We start from the raw sequence: 15411 nt of genomic DNA on the forward strand, positions 1-15411 counted from the left end.
CAATAATGCTAAAGTAGAATCCATAGCAAACTAATATCAAACACGACACTGGAGCACAGAACTGACTGACACAGTGAATAGCAGGCAGGCTGACAGTGAAGTAGTATAACGGCAAAGAGGCAATGCAATGCAGTGTGTCTGGATTTATTTGAGACAATGTCGCAGAGTTGATGGTCAGTGTCCGTGTCCGTGCCAGCCATCAAGCACAGCGCCATCTGGAGGATTAAAGTGTGTTATGCAAGTGTACCCAGGTCGGGTGAGCTGTTGAATCTGGGGCAATGTGAATCATGGCCATCGGGGGACCAGGCAACCGTATTCGGAAAACGGTTCCAATGAAACGGATTCAGTCCGTCTCAGGGTGAATTTCCTATATCTCTCTTCCTTGCTCGTTAGAACACTGATCCTTTGTGTGTTATCTTGTGAGTTTTTTGTTCTGTTTCTCTCACTCTGTGCATTTCTCTGAAATAAATCCTCATCTTTTTACATCGTCTTCCTTTATCCTATTTTGAGCCATTCTTGTCTATATAGTTATACATCTTTGATCACTTTTCCAGATCTCAAAATTTGAAGGTGAGTGAATTAAAAAGTGAGTTGTATCACTCGACTTCCCCTCTCTCTCCATGAGGGGGCAGAGTTCCCCTCTCTCTCCATGAGGGGGCAGAGTTCCCCTCTCTCTCCATGAGGGGGCAGAGTTCCCCTCTCTCTCCATGAGGGTGCAGAGTTCCCCTCTCTCTCTCCATGAGGGGGCAGAGTTCCCCTCTCTCTCCATGAGGGGGCAGAGTTCCCCTCTCTCTCCATGAGGGGGCAGAGTTCCCCTCTCTCTCCATGAGGGTGCAGAGTTCCCCTCTCTCTCCATGAGGGGGCAGAGTCAGTGAGAAAGAGGCCAATAATGCCGGCTTCTAAGTGTACAAGTCAAAGGCCGTGAATAAATGGCCCCAGACTGACCGCTGATCCAAGTACAAGTAGGGTTGGGATTCGGAACCGGGTCCATTTCAGACCTGGTTTCCGACATTGCGGATCCGGAGCCGGTTCCATCGTTTTTTTATTAACGGTTCCCCAAACGGATCTCATCAGTTGTCATTTAGCAGAGCCTGGGGTGACGTCACCCCACCTACATGAGTGAGTGGGGTCGGGGAGGATACGCCCACTGTTCTGTGCATTCAGCGACCCAACAGATCCTAGATCAGATCATGGTACTAACGTCCACACAGCCTACAGACAACAGATCCTAGATCAGATCATGGTACTAACGTCCACACAGCCTACAGACAACAGATCCTAGATCAGATCATGGTACTAACGTCCACACAGCCTACAGACAACAGATCCTAGATCAGGTCATGGTACTAACGTCCACACAGCCTACAGACAACAGATCCTAGATCAGGTCATGGTACTAACGTCCACACAGCCTACAGATCCTAATAAATAAATGTATTATTATTATTATTTCTCTTTTCAAAAAGCATCACACAAAAAAAGCTTTATAAGCGCTTGTTTCCATTGTGGCCCTATTTATTAAATTAATCAAATGGAAGTTATGGAACCAAATGGACCCTTACGGGTCTGTAACTCTGAGAGTGTAACACATGGAACCAAATGGACCCTTACGGGTCTGTGACTCTGAGAGTGTAACACATGGAACCAAATGGACCCTTACAGGTCTGTGACTCTGAGAGTGTAACACATGGAACCAAATGGACCCTTACGGGTCTGTAACTCTGAGTGTTCCATTTGTACACCCAGTTATTGGGGGTCTGTGGCCTAGTAGTGCATTACAACACGTTTGAGAATGACCAACTCTCTCTCTCTCTCTCTCTCTCTCTCTCTCCCCCCAATAGGAGCGATATCGTCAGGACTGTAACTTGGCCGTCCAGCTGTTGAAATGCAACAAGTCTCACTTCAGAAACCACAAGTTTGCAGACGTGAGTTCAACCCCCGGTGATGCCCGCTTCTAGACTTAGGCCCAATCCCAATTCCTTTTTTTAACCCTACTACCCCTCAGCCCTTGTGAGCTACATAATGAGGGTCAAGGGGTAGGGGGACAAATCATCCCCCTAGGAATTGGAACGTCCCTAAATATTGAACGTCCCCTTGTAGATATCGATATTATAATATATTGATATACAACCTGTTCTCAGAAAATAGCTGATCAAGCTCACTACAGGCCAGTGGTCCCCAAACTTTTTATGTCAAGGACCCCCAAATTGACACTAATTTAGCCCCGCAGACCCCCATTTGATGGCATTTCTGTCTCTGGGACCCCCAATTTATATTGTAAAATCAATGTTAATTAACTTTGAGAGTGTACAAACTATCATTTAGCCCATAACCCACTTTGGAAACTACTTTCCATAAGCTGTAGAGATGGAACGTAAATATAACATTGCTGTGGTTATGATGAAATAAATATATTGTAGTTTTGTCTCATGTTGGTAGCCCACCATGCAGAATGTAATTCAGCTAGATATAGCTCATTCTGACACCTGCTCAACAGTTGTACCTGATTCATTGATTAATGTATTAACAGTTTGTATAGCATGGGTACAGATATATATATACAGGGTTAGAAAAAGGAAAAACTATTTACAGTATAGAAGAAAGATGGGGCTGTGGTCACATGTGTTCATTGTTTTTAATATCAAGAACAGAGTAATTTTCTATCAATGAAAATGCCATGGTGATTCATCTCCATCCAATGTACAGTCTGTACAGCAGCTTGCAATCTGTTCCATAGCTGGTTTGCCTGGAGGAGAAAACGACTAGGATGTTATTATAACACATTGGGTGCTAAAGACGAGTTATCTCGTCGTATGAAATAAAACCAGCCTGGTGACTTGTTTGGACCGGTGGGTCCCAAGGTAGTGGGGGTCCGGGGACTCCCCAGGGGTCCTTGAGGGAGTTCAACACCATTGCTAATTTGTCTCTCTATGTCTCTATGTCTCTCTCTCTCTCTCTCTCTGTCTCTCTATGTCTCTCTCCCAGCTGCCCTATGAGCTCCAGGACATGGTGAACAAACACATGCGCAGCAGCGGCGGCCTCCCAGAGGAGGGGGCGGAGCTTGGGCTGGGGGGAGGAGTCCGGTCCGGCGCCCGGGGGGGGGACCCCGACACCCTGAGCCTCGGGGCGTCCGACGTGGTGCCCACCTCGGTCATCGCCCGCGTCCTGGAGAAGCCCGAGCCCATGGTGCTGAACTCGGCCCAGTCGGGCAGCGCCGCGGGCCGGCCTGTGGCCGAGGACGTGTTCGTGCACGTGGACATGACGGGGGGGGGGCTGCCCCGCCCCCGCCACCCCCCCCACCGCGGAGCGGACGCAGGTAGAGACAGAGTTACGTTCACTTCACGGGGCTTCAGGCCAATTCACCCTTTATTTGTCGTGTCCGGCCCATGGTTCTGATATAGATGGATGGATAGATAGATAGATAGATCTTTATTTGTCATTGCAACGTGTACAACGAAATTAAAAGTGCCAACCAATCAGTGCATCATATCACAAAAACAACATACAAGCTAAAACAAAACACACATGACTAATTGTTATTGCACAAACCCAGCAGCACTACTAATGCACAAACATGTAATTTCAGCTGTTATCGCACAACAAACCCTCATTGCACTTAAGATAGCAGAGAAAACTAAAAAGTGTCGCAGCAACAGATCATTTCTTAGCAGCATTGAGTGCAACTATACCGCTGTGGGATAGAAGCTGTTACTGAATCTGTTGGTCTTGGACTTGATCACTCTGTAGCGTACGTCTGCCTGATGGCAACAGTTCAAACAGTGAGTGAGCGGGGTGGGAATTAAGTGTCTGTCATAATGTTCAGAGTGTTTTTATGACAGCGGCCTCTGTGTAGTTCTTCCAGTGTGGGGAGAGGGCAGCCAACCATCTTCTGTGCTGTATTTATGACCCCCTGGAGCCACTGTACAGCTGGTGTACCACACACACATACAGTTATACACTGTACAGCTGGTGTACCACACACACATACAGTACAGTTATACACTGTACAGCTGGTGTACCACACACACATACAGTACAGTTATACACTGTACAGCTGGTGTACCACACACACATACAGTACAGTTATACACTGTACAGCTGGTGTACCACACACACATACAGTACAGTTATACACTGTACAGCTGGTGTACCACACACACATACAGTACAGTTATACACTGTACAGCTGGTGTACCACACACACATACAGTACAGTTATACACTGTACAGCTGGTGTACCACACACACATACAGTACAGTTATACACTGTACAGCTGGTGTACCACACACACATACAGTACAGTTATACACTGTACAGCTGGTGTACCACACACACATACAGTACAGTTATACACTGTACAGCTGGTGTACCACACACACATACAGTACAGTTATACACTGTACAGCTGGTGTACCACACACACATACAGTACAGTTATACACTGTACAGCTGGTGTACCACACACACACATACAGTACAGTTATACACTGTACAGCTGGTGTACCACACACACATACAGTACAGTTATACACTGTACAGCTGGTGTACCACACACACATACAGTACAGTTATACACTGTACAGCTGGTGTACCACACACACATACAGTACAGTTATACACTGTACAGCTGGTGTACCACACACACATACAGTACAGTTATACACTGTACAGCTGGTGTACCACACACACATACAGTACAGTTATACACTGTACAGCTGGTGTACCACACACACATACAGTACAGTTATACACTGTACAGCTGGTGTACCACACACACATACAGTACAGTTATACACTGTACAGCTGGTGTACCACACACACATACAGTACAGTTATACACTGTACAGCTGGTGTACCACACACACATACAGTACAGTTATACACTGTACAGCTGGTGTACCACACACACATACAGTACAGTTATACACTGTACAGCTGGTGTACCACACACACATACAGTACAGTTATACACTGTACAGCTGGTGTACCACACACACACATACAGTACAGTTATACACTGTACAGCTGGTGTACCACACACACATACAGTACAGTTATACACTGTACAGCTGGTGTACCACACACACACATACAGTACAGTTATACACTGTACAGCTGGTGTACCACACACACATACAGTACAGTTATACACTGTACAGCTGGTGTACCACACACACACATATACAGTACAGTTATACACTGTACAGCTGGTGTACCACACACACATACAGTATGTCAATATGCTCTCTATGGAGCATCGATAGAAGGACACCATTAGTCCCTGCCCCTCTTCGCACCCATTGGTTGCCGTTTAGGGGTCGAGTAGGGGTCCCCAGCATGTAGAAACTGCCGGATACTAACTTGCAATTTAGCATAAATAGCTTTAATTGATATGATATGATATGATATGATATAGTACTTTATTGTCAGTTCACACTGAATTTTGTCTTGCGACACAGCAGCCAAGTATGCAGAACACATACAAAACACAAAGAACAAGACAATTTACATGCATAAAGACATGAGCAATATCCACCGCTTAGATTATCCTGTGGCTACTACATCTCCTGATTAGGCCCATAGACTGTAAAAAATATGGACAAAGCGTTCCGCGGGTCTAACGTGAACGTAAAATGAAGCCTGTCAGTCCTTGCAATGGAAGTCGCCATCTTTCTAGATCCGTTTTGGCCCAGTTCAGGCCAGCTGGCCCATTGGCTGGCCCAGACAACGAGGCGGGACTCCCCCCTTCTTCTTCGTTGGTTTTTATTTTGACTCGAGTGGGTGGGGGATCCCGTTCATAGACTGTAACGGTAGCCACGCCCCTCAGAACATGCGCAACTTTATGGTCATTTTTCTAATAAATGGGACCATAATTTTCCAAAAAGAATATTATGACATTAGAAATGAGACTTTAAACTAGTGACTGGAAGCAAAAAGTATTCATGACCATGTTTATTAAGGTAATACAGTCTAGATGAAGTTGGGCCCAAATACATGGACTTCTATGGGGCTATGGGTTTTTTTGAGCCCAATGAGAGTGCCACAACAGGCCATTATATGAACTTTCATTTCCTTAGTGGCTTCACAAAATATCCGTCTGACTGCCCCCCTGATTAGGCCTCAAGGTCGACTGGTAGACAAAGGACCTCTTTAGTCTGACCTTATTGTATGCTGGTACACCATATCTCCTTCCTGAAGGTAGCAACATATATTCTCCATACAACACATGCTTAGCATTAGAGGTGATATCCCTTGCTAACCTTAGGATGCTGTTATCATATGTGGATGTATAAAGTTTCTGAAGTTGTTGTCCAACAATCTTTGAACAAATGTTCAGTTGTTGCAGCAGTTGTGACTTTAGGGCTGCAGACAGACATCCATACCAGGTGGTACTACAGTACTGAAGAACACTCATAAAAACAAAAGACTAGCACCGAAGGATCTTAGACGGCGAAGGAGGTAGATTCTTTGCTTTGTTTTCTTACACACTGAATCAATCTGATCTTTCCATGACAAAAGATGGTCTATTACTACTCCTAGGTATTTGTACGAACATACCTGGTTGATCGGTTCACCATGAATAGTAATGGGGGATCTGTGTATATCTGGTGGTGTACCAAAAACAATCTCTTCTGTCTTTTTTGTGTTAATGATGAGAGCGTTGTTATCACTCCATTCAACCACCTTATTTACTCTGAGTTGGTGCAGTCCAGGATCACTGGAACTATCTAGGAGAGAGATCAAAACTGTATCATCTGAGTATTTTAGAATGTATTGGTCTGGTGTGTCAGTGCGACATTCAGACAGGCATTCCTCAATACGACAGCTGTCAGTATAGAGGGTGAAAAGTACAGCTGAGCTCACACAACCCTGGGGAGCACCAACATTAGTAGTTAATGCTGATGAGAGGGTTGTGTTCACCTTCACCCTCTGTACTCTGTTAGTAAGAAAAGAAGCATACCAGTGAATTAAGTATGGATTAAGTTCCAACTGTACCATTTTTGACACTAGTATATCAGACTGTATTGTGTTGAAAGCTGAAGAAAAGTCTAAGAATAGCACTCTCGCATGATTCTTATTTGACTTATCTAGGTGTTTTGTAATTAAGTGGACCAGTGTGACAACCGCATCCTCTGTACCGCAACCCTTTTCGTAGGCAAACTGACTGGGGTCGAATTTGTCTTTGATTATACTGACAAGATGTTGTAACAGTATTCTTTCAAGTGATTTCATAATCACTGAAGTGAGAGCTATGGGTCTATAATCCTTATGTTCTTTTGGACATTGGATTTTGGGTAGTGGTTTTATGTGTGAGGTTTTCCAAGACAGGGGAATTGTGTGTGTGTGTCTACAGAGGTTTGGAATATTGGTTGCCACACTGGAGCCAGCTCAGATGCAAAGTGTTTGAGGAGAAAAGCAGTGAAACAAAACAGCGATTCCTCACGAAAATCGTTACAGTACCTTGCATATGTCCGTATCGTGCCGATTCTGTGGTGTAAGGAACGCACGTTGGCCAGAACAATAGAGGGGAGCGGGGGGGCGCTTGAATCTCCTCCGTAGTCGATTCCGTATACCGCCGTTTCTTCCTCGTTTCCTTTTCCTTCTGTGTCGGATCAACTCCTCGGGGATGTTGTTCAACACTGACAAACAGACGTGGTTGTTGTTGTTCGTTGTGCGAGGCTCCGGCCGTAGTGACAGCAGCACATCTCGGCTGTACACACAGGCGAGTCTGGGCGCCGCCCCACGCCAGTTGTTTGTGTTGTCGAATTGTTGAGTCTGAAGTTCGACTGACAGGCATCTTCCACAGGAGTGTATAATCCACAGAATCAGCAGAGCGATTTCTAAGGCCCTTATCTTCCACATCCTTACACGCATAACGACTGACATTACGTAGGCACACGGACAAACATTAAACATTAAGGCATACAAGGCACGCTGGGTCGCAGTGCAGCCGCTGAGCAGCGCACCGGAATCGGAAGCGGGATCACTCGTGTGGTCAATATTTCAGCAATAGTCCTCCCTGGTCTCACTCCGGTCTCACTCCGGTCTCACTCCGGTCTCACTCCGGTCTCACTCCGGTCTCACTCCGGGCACCAAAGATAGATTCTCAGTGTTTTGGCATTTTTTTTTATTCTCAGTATTTTGACGTGGACGATCCCGTCGATCTGATTTAATGACATGACGAGTATTAACACCTATCGTCCCTTTTCCCTAGCGAGAGGGGGAGGAGCCAGAGGAGGAGGAGCAGGAGGGGGCGTGTCCTCGGCCGTGAGGGAGAACGGGGGGGGCCACCACCACCACCACGGGGGGGGCGGGGTCTCCTCCGCCGACCTCCAGAACGGGAACGCGGTGCGTTGTCCGGACGCCTCCTCGCCTGCAGGGGGCAGCGCCGGCGGAGAGGTGGAGGCGGGGCCCGCCTCCTTCGAGAAGCTCAACCCGTACCCGACCCCTCCCCCGCCCCACCTGGGCCCCCAGCACCCCCAGCCCCCCCCACACCCGCTGTACCCGGGTCACCGCAAGGTCATCGAGTTCACGTCTGACGACAAGGTGAAGATCCCGAAGAACAGCCCGCTGCCCAACTGTACCTACGCAACCCGCCAGGTAAACCCCCCCCCCCCCACACTACGCAACGCGACAGGTAAAACCCCCCCCACACTACGCAACCCGACAGGTAACACACACACAGCTACTGCTGTTGAGTTTAGTGAATGATGACATTTATTTCATATTTACATGTCTTCTGTGGTCTCTAACATTACACCTATAGCTACATGTTTAAGCATTTATTTCATATTTACATGTCTTCTGTGGTCTCTAACATTAGTACACCTAGCTACATGTTTAAGCATTTTTTCATATTTACATGTCTTCTGTGGTCTAACATTACACCTAGCTACATGTTTAAGCATTTATTTCATATTTACATGTCTTCTGTGGTCTCTAACATTACACCTATAGCTACATGTTTAAGCATTTATTTCATATTTACATGTCTTCTGTGGTCTCTATCATTACACCTATAGCTACATGTTTAAGCATTTATTTAATATTTACATGTCTTCTGTGGTCTCTAACATTACACCTATAGCTACATGTTTAAGCATTTATTTCATATTTACATGTCTTCTGTGTTCTCTAACATTACACCTATAGCTACATGTTTAAGCATTTATTTCATATTTGCATGTCTTCTGTGGTGTAACATTACACCTAGCTACATGTTTAAGCATTTATTTCATATTTGCATGTCTTCTGTGGACTCTAACATTACACCTAGCTACATGTTTAAGCATTTATTTCATATTTACATGTCTTCTGTGGTCTCTAACATTACACCTATAGCTACATGTTTAAGCATTTATTTCATATTTACATGTCTTCTGTGGACTCTAACATTACACCTATAGCTACATGTTTAAGCATTTATTTCATATTTACATGTCTTCTGTGGTCTCTAACATTAGTACACCTAGCTACATGTTTAAGCATTTATTTCATATTTACATGTCTTCTGTGGTCTCTAACATTACACCTAGCTACATGTTTAAGCATTTTTTCATATTTACATGTCTTCTGTGGTCTAACATTACACCTAGCTACATGTTTAAGCATTTATTTCATATTTACATGTCTTCTGTGGTCTCTAACATTACACCTAGCTACATGTTTAAGCATTTATTTAATATTTACATGTCGATTTCAGCTCTGACACTTATTTCAGACATGCTCTAGTATGTGCTATTAACTCATTAAAAAAAACGTTTTTTCTCCTCTGGTGAAAAGCTGGAATTTGCACGATGGCAGTCTCCCAGTCAAATCTGGTCACACACGGTTGTTTTGTCCTCTGGAGTTGTCTTTTAATATCACTGAATGAACGTGTCGTTACCTCCAGGCCATCTCCCTCAGCCTGGTGACCTCCGACCCCGGAGGCTCCTGCTCCCTTCAGGGGGGGGGCGGCGGGGGGGGGGCCACCACCTCCTCCTCCTCCTCGGACCACATGACCTCCTTCCCCTCCCCCTCCTCCTCCTCCTCCTGCTCCTCCTCCGGAGGGGGCGGGGCCGAGCGCAGGGGACGCGCGCGCCACCGCGACTCCAGTCCGTTCTCCTCCAGGTAAGAAGAAGAGTTCCGGGTTTTCTTTTTAAGATTTTTAGTTCAAATCCATTCTGACCTGAGATCAGATTCTACAAAATGTTCTTCTACATCCTGACAGTTTTCTGAAAAAGCTTATGTTTCTATGTCAGTCGTTCTTCGATTTTTCAAAAAATAGCAGATCTACAAGCTCGTAGCGCGCCACTTTCAATAGCTAAAGCATGACATAATGCTAACACCAAAATGGGTTAATTTTGACCTTTTCTTTTTTCCTGCTACATATCCACCTTCCTCTACTAGCCACCTTTAGTGGACACTCTTTCATGATTGGCTGCCTCCTCTAGGCCAGTTGTTCCCAAACCTTTTTCACGTCAAGGACCCCCAAATTGACACTAATTAGCCCCGCGGACCCCCCGTTTGAAAAGGGAATGCCAGGGACCCCCCATAAGAGAAGATGTTTACGTCTCTAGCAGTGATTCTCAACCCGTTTCATTTCAAGGACCCCCCAGTTTGACATGCGGACCCCCCATTTAATGCCATTTCTGTCTTTATATTGTAAAATCTAAAAAGTTACTTTAACTCACTCTCCAGAGTTACAGACGCATAAGGTTGGTTTCTAACTATCATTTAGCTGATGGGGACCCCCTGGAACTCCCTCAAGGACCCCTGGGGTTCCCCGGACCCCCTGGAACTCCCTCAAGGACCCCTGGGGGGGTCCCCGGACCCCCACTACCTTGGGACCCACCGGTCCAAACAAAGTCACCAGGCTGGTTTCATTTCATAGGACGAGATAACTCGTCTTTAGCATCCAATGTGTTTTATAATAACATCCTAGTTGTTTTCTCCTCCCAGCCCCCCGCCACCCCCTCCTCTCCCCCCCACGCAGCAGCAGCAGACTCCTCCCCCTGGAGGAGGAGGCGTCCCTGGCCCCGCCTCCTTCTCCTCCTCGGCCACCTCCTGCTCGGAGGAGGAGGACCTCCTATTGGCCAACTGGCAGCGGCTGTTTGTGGAGAAGACGCTCCCGTCGTCTGGAGACCACGCCCTCCACCGCACCTCCTTCTCCTCCGAGTACTCCTCCCCCCTCTCCCCCTCCCCCTCCTCCTGCGTCGCCAAGGAGACCACGCCCCCCCCCGCCCCCGCCGCCGGTGTCATCACTAGGCCGCGGGCCGCGCCGGCCGCCGCCCACCAGGAGGGGGCGCCAAAAGCGACGACGACGACGACGACGATGATGTCGACGACAGACGGCAGGAGGAACCGCACGTACCACCACCACCACCAGGGCGGCGCTACAGCCGCCAACGCTGCCGTCGACGACTACGCTTCCTCCGACTCCAGTGCACACAGGTGGGGGGGGGGGGCTACGGACGTCACCCGCTACACACGTTTAAAACCCATTCTGGGGGCGGGAACCCCTTTTGGGTGTTATAGCATCACGTTATGCTTTAGCTATTGAAAAAGAAATCGAAGAACGACTGACTTATAGAAACATACCTTTTTCAGAAAACTGTCGGGATGTCAGAAGACATTTTTTAGAATCTGATCTCGGGTCAGAACGGGTTAAAACCGTTTCTAGACGGGAACCCCTTTCAGAAGGTTTCCCTTTCATTACATCATCATCCATCACCATGACATCATCATCCATCACCATGACATCATCATCCATCACCATGACATCATCATCCATCACCATTACATCATCATCCACCACCATTACATCATCATCCACCACCATTACATCATCATCCACCACCATGACATCATCATCCACCACCATTACATCATCATCCACCACCATGACATCATCATCCATCACCATTACATCATCATCCATCACCATTACATCATCATCCATCACCATTACATCATCATCCACCACCATGACATCATCATCCATCACCATTACATCATCATCCACCACCATTACATCATCATCCACCACCATTACATCATCATCCACCACCATGACATCATCATCCATCACCATTACATCATCATCCATCACCATTACATCATCATCCATCACCATTACATCATCATCCATCACCATTACATCATCATCCATCACCATTACATCATCACCCATCACCATTACATCATCATCCATCACCATTACATCATCATCCATCACCATTACATCATCATCCATCACCATTACATCATCACCCATCACCATTACATCATCATCCACCACCATGACATCATCATCCATCACCATTACATCATCATCCATCACCATTACATCATCATCCATCACCATTACATCATCATCCACCACCATTACATCATCATCCATCACCATTACATCATCATCCATCACCATGACATCATCATCCATCACCATGACATCATCATCCATCACCATTACATCATCATCCATCAGACATCAGGCTTCCAGTAGACTGTGTTTATAACAGGGATCTATGGGGACCTATGGGGGCTTCCAGTAGACTGTGTTTATAACAGGGATCTATGGGGACCTATGGGGGCTTCCAGTAGACTGTGTTTATAGGAGCTATGGGGACTTCCAGTAGACTGTGTTTATAACAGGGATCTATGGGGACCTATGGGGGCTTCCAGTAGACTGTGTTTATAACAGGGATCTATGGGGACCTATGGGGGCTTCCAGTAGACTGTGTGTTTATAGGACCTATGGGGGCTTCCAGTAGACTGTGTTTATAACAGGGATCTATGGGGACCTATGGGGGCTTCCAGTAGACTGTGTTTATAGGACCTATGGGGGCTTCCAGTAGACTGTGTTTATAACAGGGATCTATGGGGACCTATGGGGGCTTCCAGTAGACTGTGTTTATAACAGGGATCTATGGGGACCTATGGGGGATTCCAGTAGACTGTGTTTATAACAGGGATCTATGGGGACCTATGGGGGCTTCCAGTAGACTGTGTTTATAACAGGGATCTATGAGGACCTATGGGGGCTTCCAGTAGACTGTGTTTATAACAGGGATCTATGGGGACCTATGGGGGCTTCCAGTAGACTGTGTTTATAACAGGGATCTATGGGGACCTATGGGGGCTTCCGGTAGACTGCGTTTATAACAGGGATCTATGAGGACCTATGGGGGCTTCCAGTAGACTGTGTTTATAACAGGGATCTATGGGGACCTATGGGGGCTTCCAGTAGACTGTGTTTATAACAGGGATCTATGGGGACCTATGGGGCTTCCAGTAGACTGTGTTTATAACAGGGATCTATGGGGACCTATGGGGGCTTCCAGTAGACTGTGTTTATAACAGGGATCTATGGGGACCTATGGGGGCTTCCAGTAGACTGTGTTTATAACAGGGATCTATGGGGACCTATGGGGGCTTCCAGTAGACTGTGTTTATAACAGGGATCTATGGGGACCTATGGGGGCTTCCAGTAGACTGTGTTTATAACAGGGATCTATGGGGACCTATGGGGGCTTCCAGTAGACGTGTGTTTATGTATGAACAACATTTTTCAGCATGGAAACGACTGTGATGATTATGACAGAATTATTGCGGTAGTGTAATAATTGTGACAGGTCTGTCCACAGGAGAGGAGGAGGGGGAGGAGGAGGGGGCGTGTCCCCGGACAGGGAGGAGGAGCCCCAGGAGGAGGAGGAGAGAGAAGGAGGCGGGGTTTGGAGGCGGGGCTCCTACGGGCTCCTCCTGGAGGCGGAGCCGCCTCTGGCTCCTCCCCCTCCTCTGGACGACCGGGCCAGCGGAGACACGCTCGTCGCCGCCCACAGCCCCGCCCACAGCCACGCCCACAGCCCCGCCCACAGCCACGGCAGGAGGGAGGAGTCAGAGGAGGAGGAGGAGGAGGACAGCAGAGACGACGTCGTCTCCGGGGAGGGGGACTTTAGCTCCTCCTCCGCGCCCCCCTCGCCGCTGCCCCCCGGTGGCCACAGCGGTCACAGCGGTCCGCCCCGGCACCAGAAGAGTCCCAAGAGGATGGGCGTCCATCACCTCCTCCGGAAGGACAGCCTGACGCGAGCCCAGGAGCACGGGACGCTGCTGGACTGACCCTCCGTCTGGCCTGGCCCCTAGACTGACCCTCCATCTACCCTGGCCCCTAGACTGACCCTCCATCTAGCCTGGCCCCTAGACTGACCCTCCATCTAGCCTGGCCTCTAGACTGACCCTCCATCTAGCCTGGCCCCTAGACTGACCCTCCATCTAGCCTGGCCCCTAGACTGTCCCTCCATCTAGCCTGGCCCCTAGACTGACCCTCCATCTAGCCTGGGCCCCTAGACTGACCCTCCATCTAGCCTGGGCCCCTAGACTGACCCTCCATCTAGCCTGGCCCCTAGACTGACCCTCCATCTAGCCTGGCCCCTAGACTGACCCTCCGTCTAGCCTGGCCCCTAGACTGACTCTCCATCTAGCCTGGCCTAGCCAGACCAGTCTGCCATTGCAAAAAGAAAACACATTTAAAAATGACCCCCTCCCCCCCGGTATGCAAAAATGGGGGTGGGCTTCTCTGCTCCTATTGGTTGTATGTCTAACCAATAGAGACCGTTTGAATATTTTTGTCAACGCCCAATGAGAAGGACGAGACTGATACCCAGACAGTGATGTCATCTGGCTCTGCCAGGCTAGTTGAGACTGATACCCAGACTAGTTCAGACTAGTTCAGACTGATACCCAGACTAGTTCAGACTGATACCCAGACTAGTTCAGACTGATACCCAGACTAGTTCAGACTGATACCCAGACTAGTTCAGACTAGTTCAGACTGATACCCAGACTAGTTCAGACTAGTTCAGACTGATACCCAGACTAGTTCAGACTGATACCCAGACTAGTTCAGACTGATACCCAGACTAGTTCAGACTAGTTCAGACTAGTTCAGACTGATACCCAGACAGTACCCAGACACCTAGCCAGGCTAGTTCAGACTGAAGGAGGTTGACACAAAAACGGCCGACCGCCCGTGATGATGATGATGATGATGGCGAGTAAATAAAACGTGGGAGTTTATCTCTGAGGTCGCCCGTCGGTCAGAGTTTATCTCTGAGGTCGCCCGTCGGTCAGAGTTTATCTCTGAGGTCGCCCGTCGGTCAGGAGTTTATCTCTGAGGTCGCCCGTCGGTCAGAGTTTATCTCTGAGGTCGCCCGTCGGTCAAGAGTTTATCTCTGAGGTCGCCCGTCGGTCAGGAGTTTATCTCTGAGGTCGCCCGTCGGTCAGAGTTTATCTCTGAGGTCGCCCGTCGGTCGTCAGGAGTTTATCTCTGAGGTCGTCAGGAGTTTATCTCCGAGGTCGCCCGTCGGTCAGGAGTTTATCTCTGAGGTCGCCCGTCGGTCAGAGTTTATCTCTGAGGTCGCCCGTCGGTC

The 15411-nt window shown here is 47.9% G+C and overlaps 1 protein-coding gene across 1 annotated transcript in view; it reads left to right on the forward strand.

Moving 5' to 3' along the window:
• The window catches only part of tjap1 (tight junction associated protein 1 (peripheral)), a 55312-nt gene extending 40160 nt beyond the window's left edge, over positions 1–15152 (forward strand). Inside the window, exons 9-14 of the mRNA XM_080782085.1 lie at positions 1842–1925; positions 2986–3316; positions 8217–8602; positions 9894–10111; positions 10943–11434; positions 13630–15152. Coding sequence (XP_080638211.1) covers positions 1842–1925; positions 2986–3316; positions 8217–8602; positions 9894–10111; positions 10943–11434; positions 13630–14101 — 1983 coding nt within the window. The 3' untranslated portion in view covers positions 14102–15152. The remainder of the gene's footprint in view (positions 1–1841; positions 1926–2985; positions 3317–8216; positions 8603–9893; positions 10112–10942; positions 11435–13629) is intronic.
• The last annotated feature ends 259 nt before the right edge of the window (positions 15153–15411 follow it).

Source organism: Protomyctophum bolini, assembly GCF_963924005.1.
Source record: "Protomyctophum bolini genome assembly, chromosome: 14".
NCBI classification, from domain to species: Eukaryota; Metazoa; Chordata; class Actinopteri; order Myctophiformes; family Myctophidae; genus Protomyctophum; species Protomyctophum bolini.